The sequence below is a fragment of the Phoenix dactylifera genome, chromosome 2 (genome assembly GCF_051530095.1).
Source record: "Phoenix dactylifera cultivar Ajwa chromosome 2, Ajwa_hap1_PhDact_Kaust_v1.1, whole genome shotgun sequence".
In the NCBI taxonomy this organism is placed as follows: domain Eukaryota; kingdom Viridiplantae; phylum Streptophyta; class Magnoliopsida; order Arecales; family Arecaceae; genus Phoenix; species Phoenix dactylifera.
Window position 1 is genome coordinate 27,670,605 of NC_143191.1, and position 18,714 is coordinate 27,689,318.

The 18,714-nt window shown below is 43.0% G+C and overlaps 1 protein-coding gene across 3 annotated transcripts; it reads left to right on the forward strand.

Moving 5' to 3' along the window:
• The first annotated feature begins 254 nt into the window (after window positions 1-254).
• LOC103724079 (cytochrome P450 93G1-like) lies at window positions 255-8,614 on the forward strand. Of its 3 annotated transcripts, XM_088715760.2 has the most exons (5): window positions 255-496; window positions 1,814-1,864; window positions 2,942-3,004; window positions 3,133-4,330; window positions 7,628-8,614. In XM_088715760.2, exons 4-5 carry the CDS (start codon window positions 3,404-3,406, stop codon window positions 8,264-8,266), a joined length of 1,566 nt encoding a protein of 521 aa, XP_088571886.1. In that variant the 5' UTR covers window positions 255-496; window positions 1,814-1,864; window positions 2,942-3,004; window positions 3,133-3,403; the 3' UTR covers window positions 8,267-8,614. The 3 variants fall into 3 exon arrangements, with proteins under 3 accessions (XP_088571886.1, XP_088571887.1, XP_008813456.3); XM_088715761.2 differs by lacking the exon at window positions 1,814-1,864; XM_008815234.6 differs by lacking the exon at window positions 1,814-1,864 and having other exon boundaries at window positions 2,942-4,330.
• The last annotated feature ends 10,100 nt before the right edge of the window (window positions 8,615-18,714 follow it).

An 18,714-nucleotide genomic window follows, 5' to 3' on the forward strand; every position in this document is an offset into this window, starting at 1 on the left:
GAAATTAGGCTAAAGACAATTCAGTATTTCTACACTACAGACAATTCAGTATTCAAGTGGAAAAAAGTTACGGAGGACCGGTCGAGTCCCCTAAGCCAGGTTTCTTCTTAACGCGTCTCAGGTCCGAGACTTCCCGGATTATTTTATAGTTCAATATAGCGTAGATGCTTTGTAATACCTGGGCCCAAAAATCAACTGGGCCCAATTACTTCTTTTTGGGCCCATATTTGAACATTGGGCCATGACATTTAATAGGCTAACTGGGTCCATGGTTGGCAGCCCGTTTGATGGCTGCCACCTCCTGCCTTATGCATGAATTTAACTAGGGCCAGGTGGGGATCAGAGGAAGGCCCAGGTGTTAGATCCTTCGCAGGGGAAAGCTGGGGGTGACACCTCACCCCAGCTAAAAGAGCCTTACCGCTCTCCTTCCTCCCCAAAGACTTTCTAGGACGATGGCTGAAGCATCGGAGCAGGAGGCACCGCAGTTCATCCCCAGGTAAGCTCCCTGATCATTCTGTTTCTTCTTTATTTTTCCTGTTCCAAAATAAAATAGAGGAGGGACTCCGTACACGGTTCTCGGACGCAGTCGCTGCCGGCTCTCGGCAGGGGGCTGCAGTCGGCCGGAGCCCCATTCCCTTCTTCTTCTTCAGTGGGATAGGGGGTCTCGGTGAAGAAGAAGAAGGGAGCAAAGAAAAAAAAAAAAAAAAAGAAAAAGAAAGAAAGAAACAAAGAAGCAAAGAAGAAGAAAAAGAAGAAAAGAGGAAGAGGGGACTCACCGGGGTGACGTCGCGTGCGGCGGTGGCCGGCTTCGGCTGCGAACGGCGCTGACACGGGCGTCGGCCGCGGGCCAGCCGAGGATGCCGCCGGCACGGGCGTCGGCTGCAGGCCGGCCGAGGGCACCGCCGGCTGTGGCCGACCTCTCCCGAACTCACTGCCTCCCTTCGCAGGAGAAGAAAGGGGGAAGGAAAAGAGGGATCGGGAGAGAAGGAAGGAAAGAGAGGAGGAGAGGAAGCTCTGGGAAGAAGAAAAGAAATAGAGAAGAAAAGGGAACGGGGACCCACCGATTCGACGTCGCGTGCGGTGGCCACCGGCTTCGGCCGCGAGCGCCGCCGGCACGAACCTCGGCCGCAGGCCGGCCGAGGATGTGGGCGTCGAGCGTCGGCCGCGAGCGCGGCCGAGGGCGCTGCGGGGCCTGGTCGCGGACGCCGCCGGTCGTGGCCTAGCCCCCTTCCGCTCGCCGTCCTCCCTTCCGCTCGTCGTCCTCCCTTCGTCGGAGAAGAGAGGAGGAGAAAGGGGGAAGAGAGGAGGGTGTCGGGAAGGTTCTGAAGAAGAGAAGGAAAAAAAAAAAGAAAGAAAAGAAAAAGAAAAAGAAAAGAAAAAGAAGAAAAAGAGAAGAAAAAAAAAAACGAAATGAAATGAGTTTAGCCAAATTTGACTACCCAAGCCCAATAAGACTGGACTAAGTCTAAATCCGAGCTCAATCAGATTGGGCTAAGTCTGGACGAGCCCAAACTGTAAATTGGGTTAAATCCGAGCTAAATTAAGTTAAATTAGAATGGGTCCGAACCCAATTAAGCTGAGTTGGTCTCAGCATATCTAATTGATCATGAACCAGACCCAATCCTTTAATTAAAAAAACTCAATCAACCCATATGGACCCAATTTGGTTTTAAATCGAACCCCAAAGGCTTCAAATTGGACTTGGGCTAAATCCTTGGATAGGATCCAAGCAAGTAAGTTCAAAGTATGATGAAATAAGAGATTTTATAATAAATAAATGGGGAATAATGTAAACCCTATGATGTTGTTTTAGGTGATTAAGGATTTGTCACCTTGACTTGAGCAATTTGGAAAGCGAATTGATGTAAGTAATCTATCTTAATCTTATCGTAGATCTTGTATTACGTTTTATAAGATGAACCAGTGTTTTTCATACAATTTGAATTGTATACATGATTTGTGAAGAAAGTAAGTAACCTGTTCTAATCCTGTTATGGATCATGTCATGTTATTAATGTTTTCTCAGCATTTTTTTAAGTATATATATGTTTCATGCATAATATGTTACAATGCATAAGTAACTTGCATGATCCCAGAAGCTATGGCTATGTATGCAACATGATGATGCTGATATTTTAATCATGCATGTAAGTTAGTATAACGAAATACTATCTAGCCAAGAGGCATTATAATGGGCTCAAAGATGCTATTGAGAATGACTGAGCCTACCCCGCCAGTGGCTGAATAGTAACTGAGCCTGCCCCGCCAGTGGCTGAATAATAACTGAGCTGGCTCTGCCAGTGGCCGAGACTGACTTCGCAGTAGCATCCGAGAGAATGGACCACGGTATGCCGGGGGCACGGTTTCATATGCATACTTTATGAAAATGATATTTGAAGCATGATCATGAGGCTCATTTCAGAGCCTGGGTATATGAGGCGGGTGTTTCCAAATCCTGCAGATGCGTTTTGGGGAGAAGCAAAATCGGTGAGAGGTGAAGGACGCTTGCGTGAAGCCCCGGAACCGGCCAACATCTGGCAGGGGAGCCCCGTGTTTCCCCCTCATGTAGGCCCGATAGTCACGTGCTCTACGAAGGCGGGCCGTGACATTTATGAACATGCCTGGCCAAAGCATACATTGTTTTACAACGGGTTTTTGAATATATCATTATGAAATGTTGTATTTTGCTAAAACCGCTATCTCTTTTAAATGATGCTAATCGCATGAATTCTTATATTTTATGAAAATTCTGTTTGACTGAAAATACTGCTTTGTTTTCCAAGCATACATATTTTGCCATGATAAATTATGAGATAATACGCATGTCAGCTTCTCAAACCCTGCATAAACATGGTTACCATTATGTTCGATCCGGTAAGATTATGTATGATTACTTACTGAGCCGTATAGCTCATATCCGTTCATTTACTTTTTCTCTCAGATCCTCATCACTGATAGCTGCCAGAGATACGTTAATTTGGTATCAGGGCTTCTTTCTTTTGAGGTAAAGCAAGTATACTTTTGTGTACATAAACTACATAGAAGCTCTGTATTTGGGTACTGACCAGCATGTTGTATTAAGAATGCTTTCATATGAAAAGATTTGGTTGGTTTGACTACCCTGTTACCCAGGTATGAGGCTGCGTGCTATTGTGGGCGGTAGTTGGCAATAGCACGGCCGTGTCACGGATCCGGGTCCGGGGCGTGACATGCTTGAATCATTCCCATGACGTGCGAAAACATGATCATGAGCGATATGTATGACCCCATATCAGGAGCAAACTGATATTTGATCCAACGACCCGGAGTGCATCAAACCTTCATCAACCCGTGCAGCGGGATCGATATATATCCACTAATTCAACCGTCCTTCCCTTTGCATGCACATACGCTCTATCTAGCCATGGGAGAAGGCGGCTTCGGCTCCCCGGCCTTCTTCCTCCTCCTTGCCATATCCCTCGTCTCAGTCCTTTTCCTTGCCACCCTCTCGAAGGCCCGGTCCGGCCGCCGCCACCTTCCTCCGGGACCCCTGTCCCTACCTGTTATCGGCCACCTGCACCTCCTCCGGCCCCCCGTCCACCAGACCCTCTACCGCCTCGCCACCCGCCATGGCCCTATCTTCACCCTCCGCCTCGGCTCCGCCCTGTGCGTCATCGCCTCCTCCCCGGACCTCGCCCGCGAGCTCTTCAAGACCCACGACACCGCCATCTCCAACCGCCCCCAGACCGCCGCCGCCCGCCACTTCGCCTACGACGCCGCCGGCTTCGCCTTCGCCCCCTACAGTCCCTACTGGCGCTTCGTCAAGCGCCTCTGCATGTCCAAGCTCCTCGGGCCCCGGACCGTCGACCTTCTCCGCCCCGTCCGCCGCGTCGAGCTCCTCGACCTCCTGCGCGCCGTTCTCGACAAGTCGGCACGTCGTGAGCCCGTCGACATGAGCTCGGAAATAATCAAGATGACGAACAATGAAGTCACGAGGATGGCGGCCAGCACGACGTCGTCGGGGGCCGGAGGGGAGACCGAGGAGGCTCGGGAGCTGGTGAAGCAGGTGGCGGAGCTCGTCGGGGCCTTCAACATTGCCGACTACATCGGCTTCTGCAAGAACCTGGACCTCCAGGGGCTGGGGAAGAGGGTGAGGGAGGTGCACCGGAGGTTCGACGCGTTGATGGAGAGGATCATAAGGGGGAAGGAGGAAAAGAGGAGGAGGAGGAAGGAGATGGGATGTGGGGGAGAGGACGAGGTGAAGGACTTGCTCGACATCTTGCTTGATGTGGCCGAGGACGACGGCGCGGAGATGAAGCTCAGCAGAGAGAACATCAAAGGTTTCATCTTGGTATGTATGTATGCATGTCTGGCGTTTTGTTGTCCCGTATTTTTATTACCGTATAATATTTGCAGCCCATGTATACGAAAAATGCCTTTTTTCCTTCTATTTTCTGAACATAGAAGTTATTTATCACAATTCGCTACCGGCAAGTACTAGAATATTTTAAATAGCTGTTGTATCAAAAACAAGTACAGTAAATATTTTATTTGGATATGTTAAGAAAGCATCCAAGCATAATTTCTTCCTTCTATTATTTATATATATGGCTAGAATAGTAAATCTTAAAGTACAAAATAAATATTCCGGATCAATCTTAGTACATGGGGTTAGATTCCTAGTAAATGTAATTTTTTACCAATTCATCCAAAAGCTATTAATCTTAATGGCAGCATTAAATCATGTTCAAACCGCGCCACTTGAGCCGTGCCCCATGGCACAAATCACTCTCTTCACACCAACTGTATTGCATTAGGTTTGTGAGGACCATCACAGATTTTTATGAGGTAGGTTGCGTGGATATTTCACGAGATCTCCTCTTCTACAAGTATTCTCTTAGTTTTAAGTAAATATAGACTCGACTAGTGTGTTTGGCTGGTCCAAAGGCCAGTCAAACAATTTGTTTTGTTTTTTTTTTTTTTTGCTAAAAGTCAAAGAATTTGTTTTGTTTGCTAGTCTAGTCTGTTTAGTTAAATCTAACAGAAACCTGTACAAAAATAATAAGATAACGTGATCGGGGCAAGCTACCCCGTAGAAGTCTTCTTTGTTTACTAATCTAATCTGCTTACTTCTATGGGCCTAGGTTGTATATATGTTCTAAAGGTTTCTTAACTAGAAGAATTGTCTCCTCCCACGACTAACTTATTCCACCATGCATACGAAAATTACTTTTTTTCTATTCTAAAAGATAGAAGTTATTTATTACCATCCTAGTTTGAACCTAAAGAATTCTCATTCAGAGAGGTGGGTACCCACCAACTGAACAAACAGCTACTGGCAAGTATTGGAAATATTTGAAATATTTATTGGACCAAAAACAAGTACAGTAAATATTTCATGGATATAAGTTCTTGTATTTTTTATGTATATGCCTAGAGAGTATATCTTAAACTATAAAGTAGATATTTTGGATCAATCCTAGTAAACGGAGTTAGTTTCATTGCTGCCTAGCAAGTAACTTTTACACCGATTCATCCAAAAATTATTAATGTTAACACTGACATTAAATCATGCCACTTGAGCCGTGTCCAATAGAGCAAGTCACTCTCTTCATACCGCCTCAAACTTCCATTACATAAGGTTTGTGAAGATCATCAAAGACTTTGATGAGGTCTGTACCAAAAAAAAGACTCTGATGCGGTAGACCGCACAAATTTTTTAACTATCTTTGTGTTGAAGTCATAGCTAATTAAGTTGAATTTTTGTCGGATGTACTTGTCAGTTTTATGGTGGTCCAACATGCTTTCATGGGGTGGTTGCATTGATTTAACTAACAAACTACCCATAAATGGTATGACCGGCCTTTAGGTATTCCTTGCTACCTTTATATTGAAGTCTCTAGCCAACTAAAGGTTTGGTTACTCCTATAAAATTAGGACTGAAAGTTCTGTAAAATTGGACCTATTGACCTACCCATCTTACATTTTCTAAGAACTTGTTCTAATCTAATCCAGATCTTAGCTTTTGGGCTGCAGAAAAGAAATAGTCTTTCCACAGAATTTGGATTGGGTAGTATTTGATTGATACAGGACCATATTTAAATAGATCTTAAATAGATTATCCAATTCATGAATCCTACAAAATTTTTAGTCCAATTCCATTGAAATATTCAAAGAAGACCTCATTTGAATTCTTGTTATTCCTGCCTGTAAACTTTATCCTGCTTAGGCTCCGTTTAGTAGAGCTGTTGGCAGTAGAGCTCTCAAAAGTAGAGCTTTTATAAAATGCTATTTACTATTTGGTAACTATATTTCTAAAGTGCTGTGAGACTTTAGTATGTGTTTGGTAAATAAATTGAGAAAGTACTTTTGGTATGACAAAATGACCATAAAGGGCATTGTATAATATTATACAACAGAGTATAATAAAATATAATATCTATTAATACATAAATATATAATATAGTATAATATTACTGTAATATAATATAATATTATTATAATATAGTAATATAATATTGTATACTATAGCATAATAATATAATACAATTTGATATTATATAACATAATATATCAATGTTTTATGATATAATGTAATATAATATTATATTTATAGTATGATATAATAATAAAGATATAAAATATTATAATTATAATTATTATATATTAATATTATTATTTTGTAATTATTATATTTTATTATTGGTATTTTGGTTCAAAAGAAAAAAATTTATAACTCAAAACAGTTTTTCAACGGAGCCTAAAAGTGTTTTTCGGAAAAAGCTCTATTTAGAAAGCTGTCCTACTTTTGATGCGTCAGAAAGAAGATCTTATTTCCTCACCATCTTGGACTTTTATTTCATGCATGATTTTTTTTTTCATAGAAAAAAGAAGAGGGGTCCCACTCATATTGTTATAAATCATTAAGAGAATGGTTTACAAGGAGAGGTAGAAGAAAGTTCATGGGGACAGCTCATGATCCTTTACGAGCGTCGTATGCGTGCTTTATGGAATCCATCAGAAAACATATTGTACTGAATCCTGGACTTCCGGACCATTGCCGGGGAAAGGAAGAAGAAAAACAAACAAACAAACAAGCAAAAAAACTGGACTTCTGAGCCAGAATGAACGGATTGGATCTCCTGACAGGTGGATGTAATGAATAGTATCATGTTTCCACCGGTATGAGTTTGCTTTTCTGGTAAATTTTAGAACGCGTATTTTTTCGGTAGAAAATTACATGTACGTGTATTAAATGATATTAATTGGAACTTAATTATGTCCACGCTTTGCTTGCAAATTACCATGTAATGGATGAGCATTTGTTGGCCATACCTCCAATTAAACCAGTAACAGTTGCTCCATCGACTGAATTAAAATAGCTATCATTTTGACTATTGAGAACTGTCTTTCATTAGTATAGTTGCTGTTAAAGTTCAGCGTAGTGGCATGTTCGGCAAAACGAGAATACTAGATATTCAAAATTCGTATTTCCATTTTCTTATGTTGATCGAAAGAAATATTTTTGTTTTGGCGTATTAATGAAAACATTTTACATATCGATTTAGATTTCAGTTACGGTAACACAGTTATGTAAGATTGTTACGACAGCCACAAGAATCAAGCGGTTATGCTCGACCATATGCAGGATATCTTCACTGCCGGCTCCGATTCTTCTGCTGCTACCATTGAATGGGGACTGGCCGAGCTCATCAACCATCCCGAAGCTCTGGAGAAGGTGAGAGAAGAGATCGACCGGGTCGTCGGGAAGGACCGGTTGGTCGGGGAGACCGACCTCCCGAAGCTGCCCTACCTCCAAGCAGCCATGAAAGAAACCATGAGGCTACATCCGGCGGCCCCCGTAGCCCATAGGCAAACCACCAAAGACATCCACGTCGGCGGCTACGACATCCCGGCCGACACCGTCCTCATGGTTAACCTGTGGGCCATCGGGAGGGACCCCAGCTACTGGGAGGACCCGCTGGAGTTCCGGCCGGAGAGGTTCATGTCGGACGCGGCGGCGGTCGATGTCAGGGGGCAGCACTTCCAGCTATTACCGTTCGGGAGCGGGAGGAGGGGGTGCCCCGGGATGGTGCTGGCTATGCAGGTGGTGAGCGTGACGGTGGCTGCGATGGTGCAGGGCTTCGAGTGGGAGGTGGTCGGAGGCGAGGCAGTGGGGGAGGGGCGGGTGGACATGGAGGAGAAGGAGGGCTTGGTGGCCGCACGGCAGCACCCACTGGTCCTTGTGCCTGTGGCTCGCTTGGACCCATTTCCGGCGTTGGCGTAATAACGAGCAAGGAGCCAAGGAATTTTCGATGCGGCCCCTCGACGACCCTCATGTTGGAAATAATTCAAACCTGAAGAGAATAATCAATTGCATTTTGTTTTTTGAATAAGTTAGAACGTGTCTAGCTCGTTGCTAGGATGTTGGGCCTGTTTGCTAGTATGTAGGACAGTTTTAACTAATGCTATGATGTAGGACTATTTGTGTTTGTTAGAGAAAAAACAGGGCAAGTGTAGAACGTGTTTACTTCCTTGTCAAGTCATCGAGTTTATTTAAGAGTATTCTGTTATGTGTTCTATGTGTGTAAAAAAAAAAAGGATTTATCAATACAACTGAGTCTTTGTTTTTTCAGATTTTCTGTATCCTCCACAGCAGGTTCTTGTTTTTCTGTTCCCTGTATTCTCTACACCTCATTCCAGTTTGCTCGTCCTCTCTCATTTCATTTATGCTACAGTATATAATATTATATTACTATAATATAATAATATTATATTACACTACATTAATATTATACTATATTATATATTTATATATTAATATATATTATATTTTTTTATGCTCTATTTTTATAATACTATGAAATATCTTTTATGGTCATTTTGTTGTACTAAAAATAATTTCTCAGTTTGTTTATCAAACACATGTTAAAATACTATACCACTTTAGAAATGTAGTTACCGAACGGTAAAAAGCTATTTATGAAAACTCTACTTTAGATAACTCTGCTTCTAAGAGCTCTACTTTCAAAAACTCTATTGCCAACAGCTCTCCCAAACAGGACCTATAATTGGCAGCATGATCATCACTGACCGTCATGTACTTGCCGCGTTTAAAAACTATCTTTTATCTCTTTCTTGGAGATTGCTCCTTACCCATCTCTTTTTTTTTGAGAATGTCCCTTACCTTTGTATATGATTAGCTCATTCATACAAAATAATTGTTTAAAAATTCAAGAAATAGTTTTGATTTTTTGAAAATGACTTTAAATGATAGAAACAACATGAAATATACTTGAAGAAAAGATTAACAATTCCATAAGTGGATCTTTAATTGCTTGGTCCTACCGCAGAAGAATGGCAAATGGGGATATCTCATGTTTTGCATAGGTCAGGGCCACTTAAATCATTTATACCTCTTGAATCTCCAAAATCCAAACCATTTCCCATCCTTATATATCATGTGCTAAAGAAAAATTACTTATTTTAGCAAAAAAAAAAGAAAAATTACTTATAAGCCTATGAGTGAGTAATTAATTTTTTATTGGTTATAATTTGGTAGCTTTGGGATCTTGATCTCTGCATTCCAAAATTAGTCACAAATTAAGGTATCCTTAGAGAGAACAAGAGTAAAGAAGAATGGGACCATGAAGTGTGGATGTTAAAAATTGATATCATGTGTTCAAAAAAAAGCTAAACGAGAAGGTCTGGCTGTCGTACCCCCAGTCTTGAGATATTATTCGTGATGCGTGGCATGTTCTTGTGCGTGGGGATGCTCGCAAACTAGAGTTGACCAAGAGACGTCTTTGCCGTTGAAATCGCGAGGTTGTGGGCAACATTTTCCAGCGATTGGAGGGGGTAAAGACCTCGATCGCTGAGTTGCAAAGGAAGGAAGACCTCGGAGGCGTGCTTCCGGAGGACGATATGGCTGATCTTCGAGGGCTACTAACGACTCACCATTCGCTGCTACAACAACATGAGATCTTCTGATGACAGAAATCTTGTGTGCAGTGGGTAAGTAAGGATAATCGTAATACTAGCTTCTTTCATCGAATGACGGTTATTCGAAGACAGCGGAGCATGATCCACTCTTTGCGGGATGGGTCTGGCCATCGGGTGGAGGGTGAGCCTGCTATTCGACAGGTCTTACTTGACTTTTTCTGCGCCAGATGGACGGAGGATAAGGAGGCTAGTGATGGAGACCACCTTCTGTGGGTGGACGGGGGTATTGGTGACGTTGAGAGTGCATCCCTGGTCCGGCCGATGTCGGCATAGGAGGTGCAGGAGGCAGTCTGGGCCTTGGTAGCAGACAAGGCCCCGGGACCTGACGGTTTCCCCCCTTTCTTCTTCGGCAGTATTGGGGTATTATTCGACGAGCGGTGGTGGAGGCTATTCAGTGCTTCTTTACCTAGGCAGCGATGCCTGAGGATTGAAAGGCCACCTTCATCACGCTTATACCTAAGCGTCAGGGTGCGGCTGAGCCTTGTCACTTCAGGCCCATTAGTTTGTGCACAACCTTATACAAGGTTGTGGCGAGAATAATGGTGAGCGAGATGAAGCCCCTTTTGCCTGGTATCATCAGCCAAGAGCAGGGGGCTTTTGTAGCTCATAGAAATATTTCCCACAATGTCCTGTTGGCCCAGAAAATGATGTGGGATCTTCAGCGAGCACCAAAGCGACAAAGCTTGATGATAGTCAAGTTGGATATGGAGAGGGCTTACGACAGGATCAGGTGGAGTTTTCTCCAACAGGCACTGGAGGCGTATGGTTTCCATAGGCGGTGGATTGGATGGGTCATGGGGTGTGTCCGGGGGCCAAAGTTTTCTATCTTGGTCAACGACACACCGTCATTGTTCTTCGAGTCCACCATGAGGTTGCGGCAGGGATGTTCCTTATCTCCATACTTGTTTATTATCAGTGCTGACATTTTGTTTCGTGCTTTGCAAAGAGTGTGCGCCAGCCGGGAGTTGGAGGCCTATGTTCCAGCACTAGGGGCCCGATCTATTTTTCACTTACTTTTTGCTGATGATTGTCTTCTTCTGACCAGGGCGCGAAGTTTTGAGGCACGGGTCCTTCACAGGGTGGTGGCGGACTACTGCGCGGCGTCCGGCCAGAGAGTGAACTTTCTGAAGTCAACCATCTCTTTCTGCCCCAGCACGGAGACCAGAGTCAGACAGGAGATACGGAGGATATAGCATATACTGGAGCAGGAGGGGACGCTGACCTACCAGGGAGTCCCCATCACTGGCTGGAGGCTACGGGTGGCAGAGTGTACGGGCCTGGTGCAGCGGGCTCAGAGCAGGTTGGAGGGATGGAGGGCTTCCTCCCTATATATGATGGGAAGATTGACATTGGTTAGATCAGTGTTAGGATCCATACCAGTGTATCTCATGGCTAACACTATGGTACTGAAGACGATTCTGTTGAGGATCGAGCATCTTCTGCGGAGCTTCCTGTGGGGGTCATACAGTGGAGGCCATGATGTGCATCTGGTGGTTTGGGAGCAGGTCTGCCTTCCTACTCGTGAGGGTGGTCTAGGGGTGCAGTCCCTCCTAGAGAGGCGTGAGGCTTTCATTGCTCGATATGCGGTTCGGTTTATGCTAGAGCCACATGGCCTCTGGAGTCAGGCGATGGTAGCCAGATATGATCGAGGGGCTTCAGAGGTGGCATGGAGGGATCGTCGAATCTCCTTAATGTGGCACGAGATCGAGAGGTACCTGCCGACTGCATCGGCAAATACTAGGTGGTTGATAGGCGATGGCCGGAGTATTGATGTGACCAGCGATCCGTGGGTGGACACTCTTCCTTTGAGGTGCTGGCTGACCATAGTTGATATGGAGGCAATGGAGAGGCTACGGGTGTGCAACCTCCTAGCACCAGAAGGGGCAGAGTGGGATGCGGCCAGACACCTAGCTACAAGGGTCCGGTCCCTTCCGTTACCAGGATGTGGGGGGGCAGATGTTAGGGTTTGGGATACCTCGAACCGGGCCGTGTCAGATTGGGAGATCTCTCCTGTGTTATCCAGCCGGAGCATGAGCCGGGGCCGGATTGTTCTTGGATCTGGCGGTCCGAGCTCCACCCGAGGACAGCCCTCTTCTTATGGAAGATGTTCTGGGACCGCCTTCCGACGAGAGCAATGCTGAGCAGGCGTGGCTGGGGGATCCCCGCAGAGTCTGGGACATGTGGAGCTAAGGAGTCGGTGGACCATGTGCTTTTCCAGTGTACATGGGCGAGGTCGACATGGCAGTGGACAGCGATCCCGGAGGGGGCTCGGAGTGCTAGGTTACAGTTCCTTCAAGTGATATGGCAGTGGCTGGCCAGTTCGCATACCTATTAGGAGGGCATCAGAGCGACTTGCACAGCACATCAGATCTGGCTGGCAAGGAACACTCGTACTCTCGGCGAGCGCAGGGTGTCACCGAGGTTTGTTGCAGAGCTTGCTCAAGCACAGGCCACGGAGATTAGGCCCACCCCTTCTTTAGAAAGATCTTTGACAGCTCGGGACACCTGGGGTTCCTTCTCTGCTCCGGCAGCTCCTCAGACAGTGTTTTTCACCTGGAACCCCCACCCTCGAGCTTCCTCAAGGTCAACTTCAACAGGTCGGTGCTGGATGGCAGTACGCAGGGAGGTGCAGGCTTTGTCATACGGGGCCCGCACTCTAGGGTGGTGGCAGCAGGTAGCTGCCAACTGTTTGATACGTCGGTTCCGGAGGCAAAGCTGCGAGCTGCCTGGGCGGGTCTTCAACATGCGCAGGTGGTGCTGCAGGTCAGTTCGATCATTCTGGAGGGCAACTCGACCACGATTATCGGGTGGATTCAGAGGGGATCGAGGGGTGAGAGCACAGACCGCCCCTTGATTCGCGATATAAGGTTGATGATGAGAGATGTGGGGGCCATCCAGGCCAAGCTTGTATTTAGAGAGGCCAATATGGCGGCCGATTAGGTGGCTGATTATGCGGCCCACCACTCGGGGTACACCCTTTGGTCAGGGGAGGGGGAGCTGCCACTGGCACTCCGCGAGTTGTTGTATTTTGACTTTAGTGGATGTATTTGTACACATACTGTATGAAGCACCCGCTTTAAGCAAAAGAAAAAAAAAGAAAAAAAAAAGGAAAAAAAAAGAAGTTAAACTGAAACTTGAGGTTATATTATATCAGCCAGCCTCCCAGTTTCTCCGTCTTTGAAAATTGACAGATTCTCACCTTTTTAAGAAATTTTCTATTTTCCATCCAAGCCAAGGTAAACCACCAAGCCTTGGTCCACCTCAACATTAGACAAGCACATAGCCAAATTGTTGCGGGTTAATAACCTTGGCCTATGGAATGATTCATGACAATTGCCAATTTATGCCAACCATTAGGGACGGCACTTTAATCCATGATTCCACCAATCATTTGTGTCAATTAACTTAGGTGTATTAGGTGTGAAACAGGTTGTAACAGTTGTATCATGCCACCCTGTACCACAAGGTTACCGTTACAATTCTCATGTAGAGGTGGTTTTGTATTTGCGAGCTTTACTTTTTTGCAGATCAGATAGAATAAAGGTTACTATTGTAGTCCAGAGATGTTTCAGAGATTATTCTGCTTGTGCGAATATAGAGTATAGAAGTGAGAGAGGTTATCTTGTATCAAAGCAACTGTTATAATTATGAAACTTAAGTTCTATTTTTGCTCTAGATCTTGGCTATGCTAATATAAATTTTAATGGCTTGACTGAGTTTTGGCCCCCTTATTGTACTTCTTATTTCAATGATATCCTCTTCATCCAACTGATACAATTAACTTATAGATTGATAAGATTGCCTCCAATACCTGATTCGACCTATGTGTCTGACAATCTAAGTTAATTAATTTGAAGCATGGATACAATTGTGTAAAAATGTTAATTTAAAGCAGTGCATGTGTCTATAATTATAATTTTTATACATGCATTGTGATCTAGGAGGATCATCGGACTCGATGTGAACCAGTTTAGCCACTGCGAGTATTCAGGAGGATCACCAAACTCGATGTAGAATATTTTGACTACATGAAGATCACCAAACTCAATGTGAGACACTTTGACCACTGTGAGTATTCAGAAAGATCACGAAACTTGATGTGAAATGGTTTGACCACTATGAGAACGGCTGGATAGGGTTCAGAAGCGAGAACCGCTACATCGGAAAGCCAAGTCGCACGTCAAACTTCTAGAGGCCATAACTTGGTCATACGATGCCCGATTGAAATAATCTTTTTTTCTTAAAATTAGATATCTTTTCGAGATCTACAACTTTAGACTAATCTCTTAGAGGGTTGAATCGGGCCAAAATTTTATCATTTAGGCTCCGAAACAGATTCGTCCAATCGAAAGTCTCCATTTTGGGTAAAACTTTGACCGGACGTAGCTCTCTATCCGAGAAGAATTATGTGGAACGATAGAAGGTAGAGTTGATGTAGAAGTCAAGATTTACCTTCTAAAAAAAATTAGTTTTTTTCTAGAATATTTTTGTTAATCTTCTTTATTTTAGGATATCTGGTAATACTCGAGCAAGAAGAAGAATCTAAACCTAATTGTGAAACGAGGGACCTCATTAATATTATCAATGTCGGGAATTGTATCTTAAGAGTCAATCGTTAGTATGCTGATGATTGAATTTTGTAAATAAATTGACAAATTAATAAAGTGTTATTTGGCATTGTTCATCATTTCATTGTACATCTTCAAATGAACTCTTATATGATGAAGTCCTTAGGATTTGTTTTATGATAAAGGAGGATTTATCTTCAAGTCCTTAAACTTGTTCACGACCAAATGATTTGCTGTTAATAGGACGATAGCATTGTCGAGATTAGATCGTTGTGAGACATATACGTTGGTTGTCCTCTTAACCAAGGAGTGTGGAGACACTGATATGTCGCACAGGTGAAGTGTAGGAGTACATTTCACTAAATGTGACCAATTTCGGAACACTCTACTGTCGAGAGATATTCCGAGTGGATATGGGTATAAGTATCCCTCAGACCTGAGATCACCACAGTGACTAGCAAGCAACTCACTGTACTTTGGTACCGGACTAGCAGAATTTCTAATTCTGGGATGGAAGGTTACTGGATGCAGTCAAGTACTTGCGAAATCAGTGCGTGAGTCAAGATGGAATTGACCCCTCCTGGAAATAGGAGATAATGCTTTGTGTTCAATTTAGCAAAACCTTGGCCAGGATAATCCTTGTGAGGAGTCACAGAATTTCTAAAGTTGATCACATAGAGGATGTACTTATTACAGAGTTGACAGAACTCTGAAGTCATCCTGGTATTAGGAGTCAAAGGGATGAATTATACAGTAACCATAGTCTAGGGTTCCAGAATATTTGCTTCGCATATATTCAGCCTATCCGGACGTCGGGTACTATTGCTAGATGATCATTTTGATTAGTACAAGAAGTTGTTCTTGTGCTACCGGCTTAGGTTCGAACCTATGGGGTCACACGCATACGCATAGAAGTTTCTAGGTTGATCAAATGGTTGATTGATGATTAAGAATCATTCAGGGATAATTTGGTCATTTCGATTGATAAATTATTCTAAGCAAAAGTTGCATTAAAATAATTATTAAATTATTGGAGGGTTAATTAGTAATTGGATTACTAATAAATTTAATTTGATTGAATTATTGGACTTTAATTAAGCCAAGTTGAATTAGATTCAATTTGGGCTAAATTAGGGTTTGACCTAATTCGATCGGGTTCGACCCGAGTCGATTGGGCATAACCTAATTGATCGAACTTGATCCAATTGGATTGAGATTGACTCAAGTCAATTAAGAGTCCTTATTAGATGAGGATTAAGAGTCCAAATAATCAGAATTTATTATGGAGAAGAATTCCTAAAATTTAGGTACCTAGCTTTCTTTCTTGGAGAAAAAAGACACCTCATCCTTATCCCTAAAAGCAGTGGTGCCTATCCTCTTTATTTTTGGCCAATAATTGGCGAGGAAAGAGCAGGCGTGGGGCTATTTTTCAGAAAAATATGGCACCTCAAATCTTCCTAAAAAGATAGGAATCAAATCTCTAATTTGTAGTGACTACATGATGCATCAAGCAGGGTGGCGTGCAGCTGAAGTTTGGGGTGCAATAACCCTATGATTTTTAGGGATTCTTGGAATAAGATTAAAATAGAATTTGTTTATCTTTTAGCTGCCGATTCACCAGAATCTTTTGGAAATTTTATCAGCCAAATTTGTTGGCCAAAAGAGGTGTGAGGCGTGGGGGGTCTTTTGGCTATAAAAAGACCCCCATGCCTAGGGTTTGCAGAAGATGGTCTTTAGAAAGGGTTCTAAATTTCGAAAAAATTCTGAGAGCCAGCCACCTTCTCTCCTCCTTCTTCTTCTTCATCTCCATCCTTCATCCTCTCGAAAAAGAATCAAAAGTTGAGTGCTTCGAGGGAGAAAAGTTCAGCCACTACAGCACCTCTGCACGAGCTAGCACTCCTGCAGTTGTGGATCTTCCTAGAGCTTCACATAGACTATCCGTAGAGGCCGGATGCGTGTGCGGCTATACAAGGTGATCAAAGCATCATCAAAGTTCTCAAAGCAAAAAGGTATGAGATCTGATCTCGTTAAAAATTAAGATTAGAAATCAACTAGGTTGCTGAAATTCTGCATGACTACATGTTAGACATAGAATCATGCCTACTTGTTTAGGATAAATGTTTAAAGTTCTGGATCTATTTTTGTTGTAGAGATATGATCTCTAGCATGCATAGGAATTAAATAGTTTAATTCATGCTTCCGCTGTAAAATTTTTAAAAATATATGCATGCGACCACTAGGGTTCCCAACAATAAATAGGGGCTATATACCTTATTTTAAGAGGTATGAAGGATCAATAAAAGAAAAGAAGACTTAAATTCCTACTTTTGAGATTTTTTTATCTTTTTCTAGTTTTTCTTTTTAGAGATTCAAGTTGAGTGGATGGAAAAAAATCAAGTTAATCTTATCAGATCAAGTTGGTATGAGCCATGCACTTACCTGGTGGAATTCCAACTTGATCTGATCAGATCAAGTTGGTATCAGAGCTTCGGTCTTCTACATCCATGAGAGCCTTAGTGCATGGTCCATATGCTTAAGTGGTACAAATAGTAAGAAAAAGGATTATCCATGTTTAAAGTACATTGAACCATAAAGGCAAGTATGGTTATTAGTTCTACTTCGATAGATGATGAGATGATGAAACGTCTCACACAACTAGAGAAAAAGATAGCCCAACTCACCGAGGTCTTGTCTTAATTAGCAACACTTTTAACACGGGTACCAACAACTCTATCTTCGAGCAAAACCAAGTGGTTTAGTCGTGAGGTAGGAAAGCAAGCATTTTCCATCTTCCGTTCTAATTTAGTACAAGTTAAATTTCCTATACAAGCAAAGTCTGATCTAGGAGGATCGACGGATTTGATGTGTACCAGTTTGACCATTACGAGTATTTAGAAGGATCGCCAAACTCGATGTTGAATACTTTGGCTACTACGAGTATTCAGAAGAATCACTAAACTTTATGTGGAACACTTTGATGACTATGAGCAGTGTTGGATATGGTTCAGAAGCGAGAACTGCTATATAGGAAAGCCGAGTTGCATGCCAAACTTTCAGGTGCCATAACTGTTAGAAATATGCCCTAGAAGCCAACGTGGCTAATGCATATTTGTAATCTAGGGCATAAATTTATAATTTGACACTTATTAATAAATAAGATTGGGCAATTTGTTTTTCATTCATGTTTGTATGTGTCCATGAATCGTCCAAGAAATTAATAGAGGATGACACATATTCTCAAGGAGTTGAGAATTTGAGGCATATGTCATTAGGGATTAATTTCTAAATGCTCGTAATCAATGGATTCATCACGAGGGATGGTGATCGATCCGCTGAGATTAGTGCACAGATCACTTAGTCAGATGGACGAGTCTCGAGTCCACGGTGTAGAGACACTGGAGTGATTATGCAAGTACTTGTTAGAGAACAAAGTACTGAGCGTGACAAAAGATAGTAGTCACATGGATGTCTATCCATTCATCAGTGATTACTTATGCTGCAGTTGTATGACTGGTCCTTTGACCTGCGATGCCTCAGCTATTCACTATGAGGTTGCTGTAGTTTGACGAGCATGTGAACTCGGGCCCTAGCCATTCAGATTCTTGTAGTGCGGATTGGCTACAGTAGGTTCATTTTGGAATAGGGTTGCATCTAGATGGGATCTATCGACCTTGATAGATTAGGAGTGATCCTATGTGATTTATGAGACTGAGTTCGATAAATTTCTGATCAGGTATTTTGGAAAAAGTATTTTCCATATCTCGAACTGAAAGTCGTATAAATTTAACATATGACGAACGATGGGGTTTGACAAGATATCCATAACCTCCATCACGTCGGAATCCAGGATAAAGGGACTGTATCATATACTAACTGCATCTAGAGGTTCAGATATTCCATTCTGCTGGGTTGCCACCATATACTGCTAGGTGTCACTAGGGAATTGTGAGACTCGAAGGCATTCACTTGGGGATCAGTGAACCCTGAGAGTATAACTGAAATCGTTTCAGTTCACTGAAAGGAGTTTCAGTGATATTGAGATGGAGATCTCAATATGTCTTACTACCAGTTAGTTTAGAACCTACGGGGTCACACACATAAATGATTTAATTAGTCAGACTATCATAATTGTGATTTAGAATCTCAATTGAAGTTAATTATCAAT

Bases quoted from the DNA above. Each gene is read 5' to 3' on its own strand.
- LOC103724079 (XM_088715760.2), top strand. From the start codon at position 3,404: ATGGGAGAAGGCGGCTTCGGCTCCCCGGCCTTCTTCCTCCTCCTTGCC. The intron at 4,331-7,627 runs GTATGTATGTAT...GACCATATGCAG, and splicing joins ACATCAAAGGTTTCATCTTG to GATATCTTCACTGCCGGCTC.